Source organism: Panulirus ornatus, chromosome 66 (assembly GCF_036320965.1).
Source record: "Panulirus ornatus isolate Po-2019 chromosome 66, ASM3632096v1, whole genome shotgun sequence".
NCBI lineage: Eukaryota > Metazoa > Arthropoda > Malacostraca > Decapoda > Palinuridae > Panulirus > Panulirus ornatus.
The window spans coordinates 22934926-22958464 of record NC_092289.1 but is presented as its reverse complement, the minus strand read 5'-3'; the positions used below and the strand labels follow the sequence as shown (position 1 = coordinate 22958464).

General features: G+C 44.0%; 1 protein-coding gene across 4 annotated transcripts in view; it reads right to left on the bottom strand.

Annotated features, from left to right (window-relative positions):
- Positions 1-23539, bottom strand: part of ss (aryl hydrocarbon receptor spineless) — a 314320-nt gene that overhangs the window by 63746 nt on the left and 227035 nt on the right. For all 4 annotated transcript variants that reach the window (XR_011712270.1, XR_011712271.1, XM_071658638.1 and 1 more), the window contains exon 4: positions 16678-16767. Coding sequence is in view for 2 of the 4 variants with exons in the window: in XM_071658638.1 (XP_071514739.1) it covers positions 16678-16767 (90 nt within the window). In the remaining 2 variants the exon portion in view is untranslated. The remainder of the gene's footprint in view (positions 1-16677; positions 16768-23539) is intronic.

Here is a 23539-nt window from a genome sequence, read left to right as displayed (position 1 = left end):
CTGTGTGCCTCACAACTGCTGCCCTCACAGGCTGTCAGTCTTGAAGTTTTAGCCTTTCCAGTCTTTCCTCTAGGAGCCGATGGATCCATGTGAAGAGGAACCGAGTGATCCCAGACAGTTCCATTGTGCGTAAAAGATGATTCTCGAAATGGTGGGGAACTCCTGAACTTTCTTGTGCAGATGCAGTTGCGGCCCATAAAAGACATATAAGATACTACGTGTTTTAATCCTACTGTCGTGGGAAACTGGCTGTTCTTGAAGTCTACAGAGACTCCAGGTCGGAAGAACTCGTTTCGTAATCCCAAGCCAGAAGGTGTGACCTATAGGTATCATAGCGATGTCAGATCAGACGTTAAGCTATCGTGGTCATGAGTCGTACCATCGTGCACACGGGTCGTACCATCATGCACACGGGTCGTACCGTCGTGCACACGGGTCGTACCGTCGTTCTCAAAGGTTAAGCAACACTCGCCTCTCTGGTGATTCTGTTTCTCATCATCACTACACAAGACAGATAACACTTGCGATGCTGGTAATATGGAGAAACAACATCGCATCCCTCCAGCATCTTACGGTCAAAGTCTCTCTTTCTCTCTCACACAAAAACATTCTTTGCCTCGACAATGAATAATGAAGCGATTTGTTTTTTGTTTCCAGCGTAGCGAAAGACCTGTGATTCCAACATTCGGTCGTATGATTAAAATTTTCGTGGGAAATGGATAGTCTCGAGTGACCACGGTTCCTATATAGAAGAAGGATGAAGAGACAACACGGCTGTGAGGATAGGATTATATAATGATCAATGGATAGAAAATGGATTGATAGGGACGACAGATTTAGATAAACATAGGCATTAACAGAAATATATTAGAATATCCCTGACGATCTCTTTTGATTAGCACCTACGATAACTTAAACGAGACTACGCCTGAGACAAAGCTGTCGTATATCGTTGAGAAGCGATCTGCTGATATTTGCGTCCAAAACTGGAGGAAAAATGGCTTGATATTCGCTATCGCATCTATGACGTGATCACAACGGAAAAGGAATTTGGGAATGTCATGTGATCTACTGAGCAATGGATTCTGTGTGAAAGACAAAGCAGAGGGACAGGAATTAGTCACGTGCTTATAAACGCTGATGTTGTGAGTGTAGAACGTAACAAAATTATTATCGGTATTGTAAGTTAACTGTGGGAAAATATGTCGCATTTGAGCCCTGTGTGAGTTAACCAGAGGTAAACAATAGCTTTGCATTTTTTTTTTTTACATATCTAAATGTTTTCTAATTCCTTGGGCGTGACGGTACGACCCTTGAGCACGACGATACATACGATCCTTGAGCACGGCTGTGCGACCCAGTCATTATGTTCAGGCAAATCCCAATAACTTTAAAGACCGGAAACCCGATGACTGCTGATACCAACACTTGATAACAACAAACACACGATATTAATTAATTCCGAACACCCGATATCTGATCACTTCGAAGACCTGTCACCCGATAACTTAGTAGACTCGACAACCGATAAATGTAGACCCTGGTACTTGAACATACGAAACCTTAGACCTACACTAACCTTGGTTGGGATGGATGAAGAGAGAGAAAGGAATTCCCTGTGCTAAAATCACTAGATCTAAGACAACCCCATTTAAGAATACCCGATGGATACAAAGATTAAAAAGACAAAAAGTTTCCACTTGAAAAAATCGAGGGAGAATTATTTTCCAACGGACATTCACTGAATCCCAAAATTACAGGGACATATCGCCCCTTTACAACATGTAAAATGGCAGGGCATATGATTTCCGGACTGGGGGTGAATGATCACCATTTCTTTTTATCACACATCAGGGTTTACCTCAGCCTTACATCGGGGGTTACCCTGACCTAAAAGTAAGGGCTTACCCTGACCTAACATCAGGGCTTACCCTGACCTAACATAAAGGCGTACCCTGACCTAACATCAGGGCTTACCCTGGCCTAACATCAGGGGTTACCTTGACCCGACATCAGGGCTTACCTTGACCCGACATCAGGGCTTACCCTGACCTAACATAAGGGCTTACCCTGACCTAACATCAGGGGTTTCCCTGACCTAACATCAGGGATTACCTTGACCCGACATCAGGGGTTACCCTTGCCCCTTCGTGTCGCCTCCTTACGCCTGTCCGTGAGGCTGTTTACAGAATGAGTAAATGTTATATTCCATGTTCTGTAGATTAAATCTCGTTGTGTTTTAATACGAAGACACACGTTATCGATTAATGGACGGCCGTGGAACCAACCTTAACCCCCCTCGTCCCAGCCCTGACGAACGTAGATTCGAACCTCTGGTATTGTGTATTCCTTCTTTACATAATGCGCTGATCAGGGGCACGTCTTACATCATGATCACAGCTGTGTATACTCCACTACCAGGTTGTCAGGGACCCATTCATCAACGAAACCCAGTGGGAAGGATGAACGCCATGCTTGGCTATGGGCCTCTCACCTTTTCCTGGATTCGAACCTGGGCCGGCATGAACTAGCCACAATGCAACATGACAAGAGGTTTGCGTCACGATCTGGTCCTTGTGATCAATTAGTCTGTCTGTTGACGTAGTTGCTAAGTGTAACCTTACTCTCTCAGCTCTGCATCATGTGTCGTGTTACAATGCCCTTGACACTGATATGTTCTTTGAAACTCTGCTTCTTCTACGAGGTCACCTCCCAATCACCTGCCCCACTCAGGGCTGTGGGAGTGGTGGATGTTGCCTCGACCAGCTGCCCCACTCAGGGCTGTGGGAGTCAGCATTGTCCTCCAGTTCCACTTCTTCTCTCGAAGTGTATCTCCCTAATTTCTCTCGCTCTTGTCGTTTCTGCTTTGGAGTCATTATTCTCCTGCTTGTTTACGACGGCCTGTCGGGTCACGGCTGGCTTGCACCACCTCAGGCTGTGTCGTGGTGTCGTGTTTCTGATTGTCGTGCACCACAACCTCTGCTGCCCCTTTCACCCTCTGCTTTTCTCCGCCTCAAAGTTACATAATTTCATAATTCGTTATAGATAATAAACGGGGACCAAATATATTAAATACATTATAACCTTGATTGAAAATACTTTTTTTTCCTTTCGAACTATTTTCTCTCCCTTGAGGAAATTCAGGGGGGGGGGGGGGGGGGGAGCACTCAAGCTTTGCGAACAGGACGTTGGTAGACGAGCAAGTGTTTGTGTGCTCCTTCCTAGGATGTCTGAGTGTGAGACGTGATCCACTGTGTGGGTTAAGGATACAACAGAGTTCCCGTGCGATTGTGTACAACAGCTGATGCTGATAAGACCTGATGGTTTCTGTTTATTGTCAATGGCTGTTTGATGTAATTTGGTGTTTTGTGATAGTAAACAGTAGGCTGGCTTAATGTCCTATCACAGAAGTTCGAAGATACTAATGTAATATTTTTACTACAACTTTTACTACTACTTCTACTACTAATGATAATGATAATGATAATAGTAATAATATTGATAATGATAATAATAATAGTAATGATAATGATAATAATAATAATAATAATAATAATAATAATAATGATGATACAAATGATAATAGTAATAATGATAATAATGATAATAGTAATAATGATTGCAACAATAATGATTGCTTTTGTTCTTATGATCATCATCATTTATCATTATTGTTATCATTATACTGCACAACATTCTGATAACTATCATCATCGTGATCGTGAATAGCATTGTTATCACCCAGTGTGGTGTTACCTTTGCATTGTAGGCATTGACCTCAGGGAGGGAGGAGAGGGGGGAGGGAAGGAGAGGAGGGGTGGGGGGAGGGGGGAAGGGGGAGGTCTGGGTGCCCTGGCTGTATATTCTCCCTGGGATTCTGTGCCCTCCCGCGGGGGGGGGGGGGGGGGGGGACGATGTTTCGGGAGACGGGACTTCTCAGCGAAGAGGGAAATGCACAGTCCCTGAACACAGCCATTGTATGATTCCAGTGATTTGAATACATGCGAACATCCAATCAGTCTTGCACAGCGGCGACGATCGATGCTGGCTCGATATTTTCCCTGTGGTCAACCCGTCATTTACAGATTTATCCATGTGGCCTGCTAGCCCGCGCTACATCTGAGCCTCTCCCTCTTGAACTCAGAGCTGGGGGTACTGCAGGACGAGTGGGATGTGGCCTTAGTGCTACATGTGTGTGTATGTGTGAGTGTGTGTGTGAGTGTGTGTGTGTCTGTCTGTGTGTGTCTGTGTAAATGAATACGTACCGTGTGAGCATCTGGAACATATTTTTACCTATGTTGTTAGGCAGTGGCCAGAGAGAGAGAGAGAGAGAGAGAGAGAGAGAGAGAGAGAGAGAGAGAGAGAGAGAGCATGCGTGAGCCTGTGTGACGGGAATGGAGAGAGTGGTGGTGGCAGCGTCTTCATAAATGAATATTCCCAGCTCATCTGCATATATCGGTGCTGGCATCACTGTAAGGATCGCCTTATCTGCCGCAGCCTTACCCAACGTGATAAACAATACTCTAACAAGGCGGGACACCGCCTCCTCTCCCACCTCCTACCGACCACACTCCCGCAGCCTCTCCACCAGGGGAACACACAGCTCAGATTAAGAGATGGTGCGAGATGGTTCTTAAGACGTTTATGTTCGGGGGCAACATGGGTAGTGTAGTGTGGGCTCGCCCCCCTGCTAAGATGGGAGGATGAATGAGTTAATTTGTACAATATTAATGGGGGGACATTATTAATGGGGGGACAAGGCCCACATAGGGAGTGTAAATGGCGGGACTCGTGCCCAAGATCCTTAGAACATTACGACCATCTTATTTACGACAGGTTAAGCTCTTGTGTCTTCTTTGTCTCTCCTGGAAAGAACAAGGAGAGACATTTCTTCCTTGTACACACACACACTGGGAATAACAAAGACCGCCTTTTTTTTCCCCCAGTTGGGTCTGCTGAAGCGCACACTCACTGAAATCGCCTCACGTTTACCATGGCTCTCCTAGTGGGAAAAAAAGTGTACCATTGTCTTCATCAATTTTGAATTAAGGACCAGCAGATCGAACCATCGCCTCTAATGTAGACCATACTAGGAAAGAAAATGTAAAGCTCTCTCTCTCTCACCTCTGCTGGTAAGAGATAGAATATAGATAACTTTTATCCAAGTCATCCATCCGTACGCCTGTCTAAATTTAAGGCCCAAATGAATGAGAATAAAAACTCGTCACCCCTTCGAAATGTCTATCCATCTATCTGTCACTATAGATCGATAGATATAAACAGAGTTAAATCAAAAATTACTAAGAGGAAAAAGATAAGAAATCATTGTACCATGTTAATGATCCATAGACCTGAGAATTATGGCCACCATTGAACTGTATCACGTAGGCTGATGTAGTCTACAATACCCTTCACTCTCGTCTACAACAGCCCTACAACCTTACCAAACCTGCCGATACAACACATACAGGTTGTATTCCTGATCATACAACTCTCTCAGTATACTAAATCTTGAGCTGGCTCATCCGCGTTAAGAAAAAAAATGTAATTTGAAAGTAACTTGTGAGAACATATGAATTATGGAATGAAAACCATGGGTATGACTTTCACATCATTTGCATAGGATGAAAAGAATGTTACTGGCCAGGCCATAAGGTTGTCTCTTTCCTCATGAGATTATTCGATAATGATCCTAATCGAATTATAGCGCTATCTATCCCAGAATCTCGGGCTCTTCGTTGCAGGATTTTATTTCTCGATTAAGTTCAGGAGACGCTGATAAGAATTCCATTTTCTCTGTCGTCGTGGTGGATTCAGCGACCGATTTCCATTTTCTGTCGTCGAGGTATAACCAGGACCCCAGTTTTCTGTTTCTTGTCGTCCAGGTGATGCATCATAAGCGTCCACTACTTTTTTTTTTCTCGACTCGGCCTTCACAGATAAAATCTATTTTTTTCTTTTTCTTTTGTTTTCATCACTTTTATGCAACATTACGATCTTTTCTAGTACCATACGCTGTCATTAACCAACGTAATAACGCAGGTTATAACGAAGAAACTACGCGGGAGCTAACCAATAAGATACGCAATCCGATATACGCTTTTAAAGACACCTTGAAGCAACCACATCGAAACACAGCAGAGGAACTTAACACCTGCTTCAGGTAGAAGTGGAAGACTTAACACATACCCGAGGGTGAGGGAGACACAGAAGTTAACACAAATAACAGTTTAACATGTTAACACCACGTGTTGTGACCAGCCCGAGGCACACAATAGGTCGCGTCAGATGCCGAGAAGTAATTGATTAGATATTTGTTGTGGATGACGTATTATACCCAATGTGAACTACCAATAAGATTCAAATATTTCATTCATGACGTAAAACAACATGGCCACGAAGCGCACTCTCTCTCTCTCTCTCTCTCTCTCTCTCTCTCTCTCTCTCTCTCTCTCTCTCTCTCTCTCTCTCTCTCTCTCACACACACACAGAGGGAAGAAAACTGCGGCTCAATAAACCACACAATTTCACCCGTGGGATGCAAGTGTCAGAAGGTGTGGCATTAGAGAGTGTGGTCGACTCAGATCCTGGCTAATGACATGCTCGGCTAACCCCACCCTCTTGATCCCTCTTGCTGATTCTGGAGCATGACCTCCAACACGATACCCTCTCCCTCCCTCCCTCCTACACCCACACCCAACCCCCTTCCTCCCTCCTTGCTCCTCCCTCCCTCCTTCCTACACACACACCCACACCCCCTCCCTCCCTCCTTGCTCCTCCCTCCTCCCTCCTCGGCTATCGAGCTCAGGGCTCCCCTTACGATCGCTGGAGTAGTTATCGCAGAGAGGGTCTCCGATCGTAATCCGAAAACGGTCTGATCTCTCTCTCTCTCTCTCTCTCTCTCTCTCTCTCTCTCTCTCTCTCTCTCTCTCTCTCTCTCTCTCTCTCTCGCCAGAACTGTTGTTGAAGAGATCTGAAGCGTTTTCATCCAAGTTATTGTAAGCGATCTGCCGTCGCATCTTCTATCGTAAAGTTGTCGTACACTTGACGCCCCCCTAAACTAGGCCTCTCACCCTCGCGATACCAGGACTATCGTAGAAGCAATCCCTCCCTCTCACCCTTGCGATACCAGGGCTATCGTAGAAGCAATCCCTCCCTCTCACCCTTGCGATACCAGGACTATCGTAGAAGCAATCCCTCCCTCTCACCCTTGCGATACCAGGGCTATCGTAGAAGCAATCCCTCCCTCTCACCCTTGCGATACCAGGGCTATCGTAGAAGGCTGTCAGGATTTTACTCCGCCATTTAAAGTGTTTTTCTCTGCTGGACCAGATCTCTGTAATGACCCCCAGGTTGGCAGGAGAGGAAAATTTACCTGTCTTTCCCACGCTATCGCCAGCGTGTACGATCGACACAGCTATCGCAGAGTGTCTTGACCTCTTGACTCTAATATTGACAGGATCCTCTGGCCATTGGCTACGATACCCACCGCTATCGTAAGGAGGTCTCCAATATCTCTTGACATGTTGGTGTTTCAGGTCTACAGTAGCCTGACCTATGACACTGAAGTGACTGAATGAAGAACACGTTGGTTATCGTAGGTCATGAATTATGAGCTATCGTTGGTCATACATTATTAGCTGTTGTCGGTTATACGGTATTAGAAGGTTTTACAGTATGAGCTATCGTGGATCATACAGCGTTTGCTATCGTCCGTCATATAGTATTAGCTATCGTCAGCCTTAGAATATTGGCTATCTTAGGTCATATATGATTGTAGGGATTCTCATATTACGTTCCGGGTATCGCCGGGTTTCACGATCGCCCCAGGCTGGGAATCCACGATGCTTGAGCTATCGTTGGGAAAAACCCAGAGGGGGGGGGGATCTGTCCCCCGCCCCCACCACCCATCAAAGCCCCCGGAGGATATTACCTCCCCAGAGAAGGTCGCTTCTCAGGGGGGACAGGGTCTAGGTTATTTTCTCCCCCCCCCCCCCCCCAGAGAACGTCGTCTGTCTTAAGGTGTTTTTTGAATTACGTCCCCCCCTCCCCCCCCCAAGCGTCGCATCTCCGGCCTACGTCCCCCCCCCCCCCCCCTCATGATCCGTCGCTTCTCGCCAATTGGATCTATCTATACGTCATCCTCAGCTCTCACCCTGCATGACGTTCACCAATGGATACGTCATTTTAGACGTACGACGACTCTCTTCCCCCACATAACCCCCATCCAGTGGGTAAGTCCCCCCAGAGTAAGTCACACCCCTCAGCAAAGGCTACACTTATTACCATTTTTGTACGACAACCCTCGCTTATTACGTGGAAACGGGTACGTTGCCTCTCTCTCTCTCTCTCTCTCTCTCTCTCTCTCTCTCTCTCTCTCTCTCTCTCTCTCTCTCTCTCAGCCTCTTGCTCCTCCCCTCCCCCCCCTCCCCCCCCCCAGCGTTACGTCGCATCACCCCGCGCGCCCCCCGGGGTTACGTCGCCCCCAGTCACTCCAACACCCACATTTGCGACTCTCCCTGAGAACCGGTATTCCTGTGGCGGGGGAAAAAAACACACACAGGGCGGCGTTATTAGGCATGGAAATATAACGTTCTGAAGGGCAGAGACGGCGCCTCCCCCTGCAGGGGACGTGGGGTAAAAACTGTGGTGCTGCCCCCATACTGCTGGTGGTGGGGGTGAAGGGGGGGGGGGGTTAGTAGTAGTAGTGGTAGTGGCGATACTAGTGGTTAGGGCAGTGTGTTGATAGTGGTTGGCGTGGTAACTGTGATGGTGGTGGTAGTGGTGAATGGTGGTGGTAGCAGTGGTGGTGGTCATTGTGGAGGTAGTGGTGATGGTGCTGGCAGTGGTAGTGGTCATTGTGGTGGTAGTGGTAATAGTTGAGTATAGAAAATGGCCAACGTGTAAACATTATCTGAGTGTACATTTCCTGCTTGTTCTGTGCCCACACACACACACACACACACACACACACACACACACACACACACACACACACACACACACACAGTATTTTCTATGATGAAGTTATTCATATTATGTCAGTAATGATGATTGTCTGCGAATTGTGAATGACGTGAAAATTGCCTAATGCAATTCATGCAACAGATGTAGCTTTTTTAAATGTCATAAGTCAAGGCTATGCAGAGGCTACAGTTACCACGCTGTCCACTTTATATCGTCCAGGGATACATATCTTGGTGACTGATCTTGAAATAGCGTCCTTGGGCCTTGGATTATCCTGTTTTGCTATCTTCCTTCGCCTCTCAGGGACCATCATTGAAAATGATGAGAAAATCAGACACTGGAATTCATTTTGTGATTGTACCAGACGTGTACAGGGTACAGTGAGTGGGTTCTGTACCCTGCCTGAGTCTCCGTCGAATGATTACAGACCTGACACTAGCTGTATTGGGGAACTGGACCCTGGCTTTCAATCTGTCTGTACTAACGCGTCTACGGTGAGGGTTTAGCACTGTGCTATTGATCTGATTGTGTCGTTGTTGTAGCCACTACACCTGGGTTGCTTTAGCCACTACAACTGGGGTTGTTGTAGCCACTACAACTGGGGTTGTTGTACCCACTACACTTGAGGTTGTTGTAGCCACTACACCTGGGTTGTTGTAGCCACTACACCTGGGTTGTTGTAGCCTCTACACCTGGGGTGCTGTAGCCACTACACCTGGGGTGTTGTAGCCACTACACCTGGGGTGTTGTAGCCACTACACCTGGGTTCTGTATTGTGATCAGATTGTTCATAATGTTATTCTATTTTCATGCTTTCTTGGACCATCTGTGTTCTTAATCATTGGGATTTCATTGTTGATCGTCAAGATTGATTTATAGCGAATGGTCTGACGAGGAATCAGGACTCTGTACCCACCCACTCTGTGTTGTGGCCTTGAACAGGAAAGTACGACCCTCGAGCACGACGTTACGACCCTTGACCACGACAGTACGACTTTTGGGTGTGATGGTTTGGCCTGTAATATGATCCTTAGTGGATGACCTGATCAAAGGGCCGTGCTATGTATACTCAGGGGTCCTACCCTCGTGCTCAAGGGTCGTACCGTCGTGCTCGAGCGTCGTACCGTCGTGCTCAAGGGTCGTACCGTCGTGCTCGAGGGTCGTACCGTCGTGTTCAAGGGGATGAGGTAGAGTTCATATCACACACACACACACACACACACACACACACACACACACACACACACATCACAGATGTAATTCATCCTAAAAATGGAATTCACTCTATAATGAAAACGGCTTAAGGCACACCAGCAGTGAATATAATCTAATGAATTAATCTTATGCAGGATCGAATCAATGCAAATCGCTCATATTTAAAGTCTGAGGATTAAGCCTTAATGTAATTAATTGAAATTAAAATGTAATCGAAAGTCATTAAGTTTTGAAAAGTTGGCATAAAATAGCACTAAATTGTGCCAATTATAAGATGGGTAGTTAGGACTAAGAAGCCATCCGGAGTGACAGTAAGAAAGCCCGTATGTGCTTTACAGTCACAATATAGCACTTTATTGTGACGCATATCGCTAGAGATACAGAAGCACTGCATAGCGTAAGGCTGTAAATCGAGTGATATGGGATGTTATAATAGCCCCCTCGAACTAGGGACTGTGTATGTATGTACGGCTGTGTTAACCCCGGCAAGACGGGGGAATTCAAATGTAACTTGGTCCTGGCAGTCCCATTACTTAATTACCTTTTTCGTAATTACACACTGACGGATTGTCTCGTCAAACTGTTTTCCTCGCGGCTTTATATATATATATATATATATATATATATATATATATATATATATATATATATATATATATATATATATGTGTGTGTGTGTGTGTGTGTGGACGGGAGGGAACGTCTATCTCTCCCTACAAAATGTTTATATCTTTTCCAAAGATACCCAACCAAAAGATATCTGCAAGACTAGGAACGTAAGGGATTTGGTCAATTTCCTTTCAGTAACTGGTAACATCTTTCTACGTCGGGACTGCTGCTCTGTATGCATGAGCCTGAAGTGTTGTAAATGTCCGCATTTACAGGTTTTTGAAGGGGGGAATCATTTACGGGTCATTTACATAACGTTACATTAACGGATCCTTCAAGGGAGGATTCATTTACGGCTCTGTCTGAAGAACTCATTTACAGGTCCTTCAAGACGTTTCAGTTATGGATCCTTTGACAGATGTTTGTACTCAGACTATTTAATATTTTTCCTGTAAACCTTTATCTATCTGCACTTATGTTAATCACCTACAATCATATCCATATATTAGATCTATCGATATATTTATTCTATGAAGGAAAGCGAGATTAGAAACACATATTTAAATACTTTTACTCAATATACGAGACATCTATGCTGAGTGCTTTTTAAATATCAAAAAATGTATTTAATGGACTGTAATTTTAAATGTTAATGATACGAGGTGGTAATGTCTGTATTGCGTTAACCATCTGGTAAATAATTTAAGGTCTGCTGAAGGTCTTTTCATAGTGTTTGTGTATCAGTCCTGGGGTCATCTTGGTAGCTTGCCCCGTATACTCTCCTTTGTCTTTAAGTAACGACTATGGAGCATAGCATTCAAGGGTGGGTACCCGCCAGTGCATCTTAAAGGCTGTGAGGATCAGGTTTTTAGACTTGGAATCGAATGCTTTACCAGCGAGGCCTAGACGTGAGTGACACCCGAGAAACGACGTTTTCTTTCTGTTAAGGAGTTGAACGTAAATACAGACAGGATCTGCTGTAGGTACACTCGCACTGATGTACATCTACTGTATGAGCTTACATAAATCGGAAAACGCAAACAGGCACAAAAGAAAGTTGCTAAAAGTGTATTGCTATGGTTAGCGTAAACGTTCTAATTCTAGGTATTCTTTGACTAATTATTTCTAGAAATTAACTGAAGTGTACTTAAGTATTATATAAGCCTACATCATCGTCTAATGCGTACATCTACCATGCCTTTGCTATATAATCCTTTCGTTGCTACATACATTCACATTTCCTTCTCCATACATGTACATCTTTAATTCCTTCGTCGTAGACCATTTTCATTTTGAGATTCTCCACAGTATGTATATACCCCGGATATCTTGCGTATCTTGTGTGTGTGTGTGGGTGTGTGTGTGTGTGTGTGTGTGTGTGTGTGTGTGTGGGGACATGCGAGGTGATCCTTATCTTGCCTAAGATGGATGCTGTGTCTGTATTGCTGGTAAACTGCCACAGAGCTGGGGGTCTTGGGGGAGGGGGTGTGTTGCTTGCAGGGGGGGAGAGAGAGAGGTGTGTGGATGGTGGGGAGTGAGGAAGAAACTGCACCACCACAGCTGGGTTGGCTGATGTCAGATGGAAGTTGCTGGTGGCATGACGAGTGATGGACGGCTCTACCATTTTTATTTATGTTGTTGAAAACGTCGTATTGAGATGACTAGCTGATAAAGCCCAGAGCCTCCGCGGGTCCTTCAACATTACGACCAATTTCACTTCATCTTGCTTTACAAGGTATTTCCTCCGAATGCTGTAATGTCTCCTCTTTTTCAGCGCTGCACGTCTGTCTTAATATTATATAATTGGATGTAAGTTTTTTTTCCCTCCCTGTTTTTGGTGTATTTACGTAAATTGCAACACGAGAGGTTTTATACTACATAATGCTCTTCTTCGTCCAATGTTTTTTGACATTTTTTTTTTTTTTCATGCCAGAGACGATATATTAGCTCGAAATGAAGGGTCGAGGTCACTTTTATCTCTTTGTTTACATATGTGTGTGTTTGTGTTTGTGTCTATGTATATATATATATATATATATATATATATATATATATATATATATATATATATATATATATATATGTATATGATTCTGTATGCTTGTATACATGTTTGTGAACTTGCGAACCACATTTCCCACCAATCTATCCGTCGTTTTAAGAGCGTCTTCTTTTGCCACAAATGCCCCTCTGTATAACCCCAGAACGCCGTAGAAACTTGTTACGTTGTTAGTTCCCAACAACATCCTGTCGTGTTGTGTTCTTCCATAACGGGAGGTTGAGGGAGAGAGGGAGGGAGTGAGGGGGATTTGATGCATTATCGGATGAAAACAAACCGACCATATATGCTGACTAGGGATCACTACACGGTGAAGGAGGAACATTTGTCTTGTCCCTCACACAACCTTGGATACTCATGTTTCCCATGTTGTGTCGTCATCTCACAAGTTATACAGAGATGGCTTACGACTGTGGCGAAGGTTGAGTTAGGATCCTGGAGAGGAGGCGAAGGCTTTGCCGTGTCGTGGGCTCATAAGAGAGGAGCGGATTTTAAAAAGTCTCGGCGGGCGATTTTGCATTCGATTCTACGCGCAGACAAATTACACGCGTCCCGCTCTAAAGGAAACCCGTCACGACCCACAGCGCTCAAGGTATTTCCTGGTCGAAGCCGAATTCGGCGCCGTAGAAGAAAAAATAATGGAGGACCGAGATGCGTCGAACATGGGAGAGATCCCCGGGTTCAGAGTTGTTTCGCTTTATTTGTTCAATATACATTTTTCCCCCATCGTTTCGAAAAAGGATTTTCTTGTGAGAGATTGCATATATATATATATTAGGTATTACCTAGCATATATGTACATCTGCTGACTCTCGACGACCGAGGAACACCGAAACAAAATCTATTTTTTGCGACGCCACAGTGATCTCATATACAGAAATATCCGCGCTCTCCTAAGCACAGTGTCTATAGCTGTCTTTGCCACTGCACACCTGAGATGGCATTCTGTGGCACTCTCTCTGACTCTGATAGGAAGGATGTGTGTATCGTTCATGGGACTTAGGACCAGAACACTCAATTCCTCCTGTTTCTTCAGCTTACTTATATTCTTCCAAGACACCTACAGGGGATATCTATTGAGTATCTCACTGTGCAGGAAGGTATGAGTCAAGTACGATGGTACGACCCTTAAGTACGAGGATACGACACGTAGGTATGACGGCTCTTGCCTTTAACTCGCCTGATAAGGTTAGGTGAAAGGCCAGGACGTCGTGCCAAAATGTCGCAGCTTCATGCTTAAGGGTCGTGCCGTTGTGCTCAAGGATCGTACCGTCGTGCCGAAGAATTGTAACTCCGTGTTTAAGGATCGTATTGTCCTGTTCAAGGATCGCACCGTCTTCCTCAAGGATCGTACCATTTCCATGGATTGTACCGTTATTTCCTTGTATCGTACCGTCATTTTCAAGGATCGCACCGTCATTTCCGTGGATCATACCGTTATTTCCAAGGATCGTACTGTCATTTCCAAGGATCGTACCGTCAGTACATGACGAGGGATTAAGAACTTCAACAACACGGGGACTGGGCCAGCGTGATGAGTGAAGGGTGGCGGTAGGATCAATAAGGAAGGCCGTAAAACACTGCTGCAGTGGTAATAAAAACCTTATGGGTGGAGTCGTGAGCGCTGGGGGGGAAGTTGGACTCCGGTAGTGGAGCATTCAGTCTGTAGAGCTTTGGCGCCACCACCAGGTGCTCTCGGGGCTCTTAACACTGGCGTGGGGTGGCGCTTAAAAACAGAGAGAAAAAACCCTCTGTTTTGGGGGTAAAGGTCTTTAATGGCCATTTACAGACCTAGATATCGTTAAACGAATTTGTAACAAGGGAGGCCATTACGCTGGACTTTGTGGAGTTCAGCTCATTGGAAGATCCCAGACCCGGAGGCTAAAACGAACCTCTTGGAAATCTACACGGCTTCGAACTCACATAAACGCTCCTCACATACGAGTTGCCTAAGGCTTTTCCTCCTGCGTTTTTCTCCTCTTGGAGTCCATCGCTGATCCACCAATAAGAGGACGGCTAACAGCGTCGTTAACCAGGTCATTACACCTCGGTGGTGCTCGTTAGTGATGCCTCATCGCCCTATTCCTCAAAACATATGGTCTAGTGGTTAAAACTTTAAAGACTTGCCCTAGAAATGCTGGTGTCAGCCAGTGATCATCACTGTAGCGGTGACTCTAAGTCTCGCATTTCACTGAAAGACTAACTGGAACTCTTATTGTCGTTGATAACCTGACGATACTTGAAGGTGATTCCGTATATCTAAAGTTTGAGGTCTTAGTTACCACAAGCAAGATGATACTTCGGTAAAAAGGCCTCCTCCAGCGTGCACAAAGGTGTCTCTAGACTCTTGCATAGGGTTACACCAAGAGTGAAAAGTTACCTTTAGCTAGACTCGATCATTGGCATTAAAGTCTCATCAAAGGACTCGTCTCAAAGGATTCCATTAGTTTCCTGCTACTGGAAGGTCCGCAGGAGCTCCAGAGAAGTGTTCCTGGCTTACACCAGCTCACAGTCTCCCGTATCCTGTCACACTTCTCCACATTGTACATACATATCCTCACTCTCAACCCCTCCACACTCTACATACACATCACCCTCAACCCCTTCACGCTCTACATACACATCCTCTCAACCCCTCCACACTCTACACTCACACTCCCTCAGCCTCAACCCCTCCACACTCTACATACACATCCTCACCCTCAACCCCTCCACACTGTACACACACATCCTCACCTTCAACCCTTACACACTCTACATACACATCCTCACCTTCAACCCCTCCACACTCTACACTCACACTTCCTGAACCTCAACCCCTCCACACATTCTCACCAGCTATAACACCCCCAGCTATAAGACCCCATGACTTGTGCTGCTTAAACCAAAGATTAATTAAATTTAAATCCCTACCAGTGTTAAACACATGATGCCGCTGCTGGGGCCTAATTAAGGTATTAAACACTAATTACGCAATGTAATGAGGAAGGAACAGATCTTCATTAGTCATTTTCCCTCACGTTGCTGGGAATTACCTCCTCTTAAGCCAAAACCTTGTATCATCTGGAGGTAGTTACGTACGCTGGTGTTTTTATGTTTGATTATATGTATGTACGGTGCTAGGAGAGTCATATGTCTCGTGTGTGTGTGTGTGTGTGTGTGTGTGTGTGTGTGTATGTGTGTGTGTGTGTGTGTGTGTGTGTGTGTGTGTGTGTAAACAGATGTAAATTCAAGGCAAACGATCACGTAATTAAACGGCCTCATTACCGAACACACACAAATGTAGGGACTATAGTAAATAAGGTGTTCTTAAGTTACCAGTTTCATGTATACGTATTGCCATTCAAGTTCTCAGCTTCTGCGTTGTCATTGTATTAACATCGGGATGACGGAATCGGAACTGGGAGTTAATGGGAATATACGGTATCGTGGAGACCAGTATCGGGAGGCAAATTATCGGAAGCGTATAGTACCGGGGAACCGATACAAGAATCACCCGCAATCGGAATGACTGGTATCGGAAGGAGATCCCAAGAGTCGATGAAATCGGTGGGTACATTTTTTTTTTTCTAATTAACATCAAGATTACTCGTATGACGATAATTGATTAGTATCTATTAGTATCTATCATACTAACTAGGAAGAGCGTGGTTACTACCGAGGAGGAGGAGGAAGAGGAGGTGAAGGAAGAGGAGAAAGAGGAGGAGGAAGATAAGGAGGAGGTGGAGGAAGAGGAGGAGTAAGATGAGGAGGAAGAGGATGGGGTTAGCAAGGAGACCTCCCCCATCTTGCGATGTCCCACCCCGAAGTTTGGAGGTCGAACTCACCTGGTGAAAGCCCAAGTAGGACTCGATGTTGTGGGTGGCGAAGAAGACCTCACCCTCGCACGCCAGGATCACCAGGAACCCGTTCAACGCCTGCAGGAGCAAGAGAGACACATTAGTTAGCCATCACAGGACACTCGAGGGAGGGAGGGAGGATTAGGTCAAGTGTACATAACACATGTTATCCTAGGGGGACATAGAGAATGGTGTGTGAGGTGCATATGAGGTGGTATACGTTACGGAAGGAATATCTGAGTACTGAAATGTTCATAGGGGTTATAGTAATAAGGACCTAAGAGTGTGGGAAACAATTTAAAATTATGGAATTGTCATTGTTTAAAGATGTATAGTAATTCTTTTCTGCAAAGCAAAATCATATCTTCTCATTCTCACTTTTAACGTTACATGAGTGACCAAGCGAGACATCATGTGGTTACAAGTATTGTCCATCGTGTCCAGTGGTCAGGCAATGGGACAATAAATTTCTCCTCTGGTTGGTGGCTGTCCACCGTCATATTACCAGTTATTGAACTTAGTGTGTGTGTGTGTGTGTGTGTGTGTGTGTGTGTGTGTGTGTGTGTGTGTTTGTAAAGAAATGGTATAGATATACAAGTTTAAGAAGCAACACCAGTATAGAATTCTTTCCCCGTAACACACAAATAATAATCACACACACACACACACACACACACACACACACACACACACACACACACACACACACACACAGCAAGTTCAATAACTGGTAATATGACGGTGGACAGCCACCAACCAGAGGAGAAATTTATTGTCCCATTGCCTGACCACTGGACACGATGGACAATACTTGTAACCACATGATGATTCGCTTGGTCACTCATCTACCTAGGCAACAAATAAACAGTAACCAAATGTAATTCCCCATAACTAATCATATATATATATATATATATATATATATATATATATATATATATATATATATATATATATATGTATATACGCACATTGATGTTGATGTCCTTCCTTAAATTTTATTACTCTTCACAAAATATCTTAGTCTTATCTTTCCTGTTGCTGCATGAGATGTCAACATGTCTTCCAGTCATTTATTTTTTGTAATGTACTCAGCGATAATCTCAAGCCTTCTTAACTTCACTGAAACATCTTCAGAAACCAGTTATCTTTTACAGATTCTCACACCTTTCATTTGCATACCCAGCCATCTGTGTCTTGTACCAGACCGCGCGTTACGCCACTCACTCTTCCATTATGAGTCGATGTTCAATAAGCGTTCAATCACCACCACGAATAGTTTCATTGATAGTGACCATCCTAGATGACAGGTGTAGTACCCGATGACACCTCACTTGACCTATTCCCTTGTGTTGAGCCTTCCAAGTCATCATACGAGGTCACGTTGGACAAGATACTGCAGTTGATAATGAGCTTCGATCCTTAAGTGATTATAATCTGACCTACAAGCTTCCCAAGCAGTAGTACTTGTAATATCAAATATAATTCCATTAAAAGAGACGACACGGCTTTCCTGACCTGTTCCCTTGTGAGGAGCGAGAGGCCGGCTCTGGAACAAGGTCACTTATTGACCTCTTAGGCATGACGGTACGATCCTCGAGCAAGAAGTTACGACCCTTGAACAGGACCGTACGACCCCTGAGCAAGATGGTACGACCTTTGAAAAAGACAGTACGACCCTTGAACAAGACGGTACAACCCTTGTGCAGGATGTGGTGCCCCTTGAGTAAGACAGTACGACCCTTGAGCAAGACAGTACGACCCTTGAACAAGACGGTACGACCCCTGAGCAAGATGTGGTGACCCTTGAGTAAGACAATATGACCCTTGAGCAAGACGGTACGACCCTTGGGTATAATGGCATGGCAGTTTGATGTGGCCCTTAAGCGCCTGGTCAAAGACCATACCATCATACCCTGCCATCATATTCCAGATCATGGGTCGTATCGTCCCGCTGAAGAGGTTAATAACCAATTATATTTACGCGAGGTAGTTTACTGTGATGAAGGGTCGTCAGGAGGCACATGAATGCCTTTGATCAAGTATGAACTCTGGTCTTATCCTTGTGTTCATCCATTGGACTGGAGAGCACACAGCCTTGTCGCTACAGGAGGCGCCTTAAAGAGAAGTGTTGAGGATATTAGGGATGCGTCTGTCGGTTTATCAGTCAGTGTGTTTACTTCTCCGGCTGCCTGAATGTTCTCCAACTCTGTCTCATAAGTCATCATAATTTCATCAACTACAAGGCTCTAACTTTGTAAGTGTTGTTGAAGAATTGGAAAAAAAAAAAAATGGTGCATGGTTTATAGGTATTTCTTGAAACGAAAGCTTTCTATAATTATCGTTTGTAGTTCTCTTCAGTATGAGAAGAAAACACTGCAACTTCAAAAGCTAAAGATAAGTGAAAAATTAAATCCATGCTTTTTCGAATAAGACTGAAATTGACCAAATTTTATTATTCACGACATAATTACGTCAATAAATGTCAGATATTCAAGGTGACGCTTGTAATCAGCATCACTTCAAAAGAAGCATAAATACCTTTCACACGAGACCTGCACTCAAATGTCTCGCACGCCTCAATGATCTACACTTAGTCGTGACCTGGAAGCGGTCAAGCTATGGTTACTCTCAAACTTTGCAACACCGCGAGTCCTCTTTCGCAACGCGAGGAGACAAAGGCTTCGATACATCTTCGAACCAGACACGGACGAGGACCTCAAGTCTGTGGGGCGTACCGCAGGACTTTCGTCTATGACCCTACGTATTTGTTAGAGCAGTTATGGTGACGCGACGCTGCTGGAGGTTTTAAAGACCATATACACACCCAGGGGAGTATGTATAGAAGACGCAAGTGTCATACACAATACGCGATACTCAGTATATATGTGTAGAGGGGCGTCTTGAAAGACAGTACATGTAAGATACATTAAAACACGACCGATGTCAAGGTCACCTGTGCTAGTAGTATGTATGGAAAAGTATTTTATGTGTGAGAGGACGTTAAGTGGCCACGAATTATACAGATACGTGTTAAAACACATAACCTTGCAATGCTAGCGTAAGTAAAGCTAAGAAGAAAATGATTACGCAGGTAAGAACGCGAATTATGTAAACGATTTATGTACCCTGAACCCCCCCCCCCCCCCACACACACACACAGTCTCACCTCTTAGCACGTCACCCCTACTCTCTCTCTCTCCCACCTACACCCACACCACCCACCACCCACCTACAATCAAACCACCCACCCATCCTCTCTCACCTGCACTCTCTCTCTCTCTCTCTCTCTCTCTCTCTCTCTCTCTCTCTCTCTCTCTCTCTCTCTATATATATATATATATATATATATATATATATATATATACAACTACCAGTTCCTTCATCCATGTATAACAGAATGATTCATCCGTCCAGTTATTCACAGAACTATACATTAATGTCTCAACTCAGACATTATTCACTGTCAACAAACGTACATTTGCCTTTCAATTCTCAACCTCAGTTTCTACAAAAATATGTACATGTAACTTTTGTGTAGGTTTCCCCCTTGACTCTGATACACAACCTTGGTATAAAAACGCTCCGTAACATGACTTTAATAGCAATGTGTGAGTAAATATTTGGATATGAATTGGCAAATTATTCTTTTAAAGAAAATTTGTGCATGAACTCTGCCTGGCAGACATTGAACGCCGTCTGCCAGACTTTGCATGTTCTGTCATACATTGCATGTCCTCCGGCAGACATGAACACTTCCTGACAGACATGAAATGCTGTTTTAAAGACGTGAACGTCACGTTAAAGACATGAGCACAGCATGATAGACATGATCGGTGCGAACTCTTGTCAAAAAGACATGAACAGGACATGGGTGCTTACGTGATAGACATGAACAAGACATGGGTGCTTGCCTGATAGACATGAACAAGACATGAGTGCTTGCCTGATAGACATGAACAAGACATGGGTGCTTGCCTGATAGACATGAACAAGACATGGGTGCTTGCCCGATAGACATGGACGCCAGCAAAGTAAACTTTCTCAACATGCACAGTTGAAAGCCGAGCTTGTGAGGAAACGAGGTTGATTATTTAAGTGACATGTACAGGAATATAGATGGGAGAATTGCATGATTTAATAATACATAGTGAAAGCCAAGTTTGCTGAAGGCAGAGAGATGTAAAACATTGTACATATGGGTTGAATCATCTGAGAAGACAGTTGTACTGTATGGGGAATTGTGTGTGTGTGTGTGTGTGTGTGTGTGTGTGTGTGTGTGTGTGTGTAAAGTATGTATGATCATTGTCCTGATAATTATTAAGAAACGTAATTATTAATGATTTAATGACTTCAGAAAATGATATACAACCTGTGTGGAACTGACAACCAATCATCAGTCAGCACAATACAACCACCGTTGTAAAACAACAAAGGCACGTAGCTCATGAAACATGACTGTTGTATAATCGCCTCTAAAACAATGAATAATGTATACAAATGAAAAATGACTCAAAAGGCGATTTTCAGAGAAATACTCAGTTTCGTCTGGATATGTTGAATAATACAAACCTGCATACATCAGAAACAGTTACACTTGTATAATACAGTCACACAATACCTAGATGGCGGTATGTAGATATGAATTATTAGGCCAAGTCGTTGATATTTTATCCTCAATTAATTTGCAAAAGTATGCATAGACTTTTGTGGGATCATAAATTATCTGGTAATAAAACAAGCAAATTATAAACCATGCCACCACGAACTGATACACGACCACCAATAACTCATGAAATAATCATAAATATAGCGAATACAATAATACGAAAAAATAGCACAAAGCATAATTACATTGTGCCCTCTGAATAAATAGATATGTACATCTGCTCCAAGTAACAGATGTAATGTTGTACTAAATGTACTCACCAGGATAAGGAATCAGTAATTACACTGGGAACCTTTATTTTACTGCCACCCAGAGCCAAGTACAACATTCAGAAACACCAATAAAAATAACTGGGGAATTGCCTGGTGAAGGGGGTCACACACACACACACACACACACACACACACACACACACACACACACACACACACACACACACACGCACACAATGGCGACGGGCCCAGAAAAAATTCATCCCCGTTTGCGTGAGATGGTCGGTGTGGGGATGGTCAATATGGGGAGGAAGGCCTTACCCCTTTTCCCCCCACAACTTGTGTATATCTATAATCATCACAACCAGTAAACTTCCATGTCACTACTGTGAAAAAATAATGGAAAAAAAGTTCTGTAAAAAACAGTTTTCTTTGTATTAAAGAAAACTATGATGTTTACGTTGTGGTGTTTACTGTTTACTCTCACTTAGGTGTTAGTAAGTTAACTTAAAAGTGCCATTCTAATAACCATTAATTTACAGGCATATCCCTCAGTACAGGACAAGTATGAATATTTTCGTTAACGGTGTAGATTTGCAAAGGATATATATATATATATATATATATATATATATATATATATATATATATATATATATATATATATATATATATATAATGCTTCTCCCCACAATATACTAAACATTATCCACGCAAGTTCTCCTGCCTCACATGCCTCACACACACACACACACACACACACACACACACACACACACACACACACACACACACACACACACACTACAGACACGAATAGACACGACAGACAGTGGTCAGGTCAGGAGGCGTTAGTTCTCACCTCCTGAATAGACATATTACTGCCATTTGTAGCCCTTGCGTCCTCCTGGTCACTCCTCCTCCAGTATTAAGCAGTGTCTGCTTTTTGGATGGCTGGCAGATTGAGAAATCCTCACAGGAGTAGTGTCTGTGGGGCACTTAGCTGTGGTGGTGGGTATGTTTACGATGGTGGCCTTAGCTGGTCCAAGATGGGTTTAGATATTCTGCTTGATTTAGCTGTGGAGTTGGATTTAGCCACAGGGGTGGGTTTAGCTGTTGGAGTGGGTTTAGCTGTGAAGGTGGGCTTAGCTGTGAAGGTGGGTTTAGCTGTGGAGATGGGCTTGGCTGTGAAGGTGGGTTTAGCTGTGGAGATGGGTTTATCCGTGGGGTGTTACTCATTTTCTTTGCCACTTCATACCATATTTTTGATGGATTGCAATAATGAATTAAATCTCCTCATATATTAAGTGCTATTGTGTTTCCCTTTGGGTGAAATACATCTTTGTATAATTCCTTTGATGATTTATCTTTGCTATAAATCATATCATAACTAGTAATGTAATTTGGTCTAGTGGTGCCTCACGGGACATACGTATATCTGGTGATAATTACATTGATTTCGTCAGCGCTGCTTCCTACAGAATAGAAAAAAAAGTAATTTTCCATTGGTTACGGTGTGTGCGTGTGTGTGTGTGTGTGTGATCTTATGACCCCAGCAAGTGACAGCTATTATATACTCTCTCTCTCTCTCCCTCCCCCCAGACCCAAGCCGTCTCTCTTCATCCCTCCCGCGTGACCTACCATGAAAAGCGCTTCCATGATCATGAATCATGGCGGCAGTCTACCATACATTATTACCACAGGTGTTTTATATCCCGTTTCACTACCATGCGTCACTACCATGATGAATAACTACAAGTTAACTGCACATGGTGGCCAATGACCAACGTGGATTACCATGAACTACCCTGAGTATGAGAAGTATAACATAGAGGTAATCATGAGTCAACAATGAACTACCATGAACCACCTGTGAAGCTACAATGACAGGGCGACCATCTTTTGACCTCCAGACTACTTGTGCTGCGCGCTAGTCCTTCCTCCCTGTAGTCTCGGGACTACAGAACCT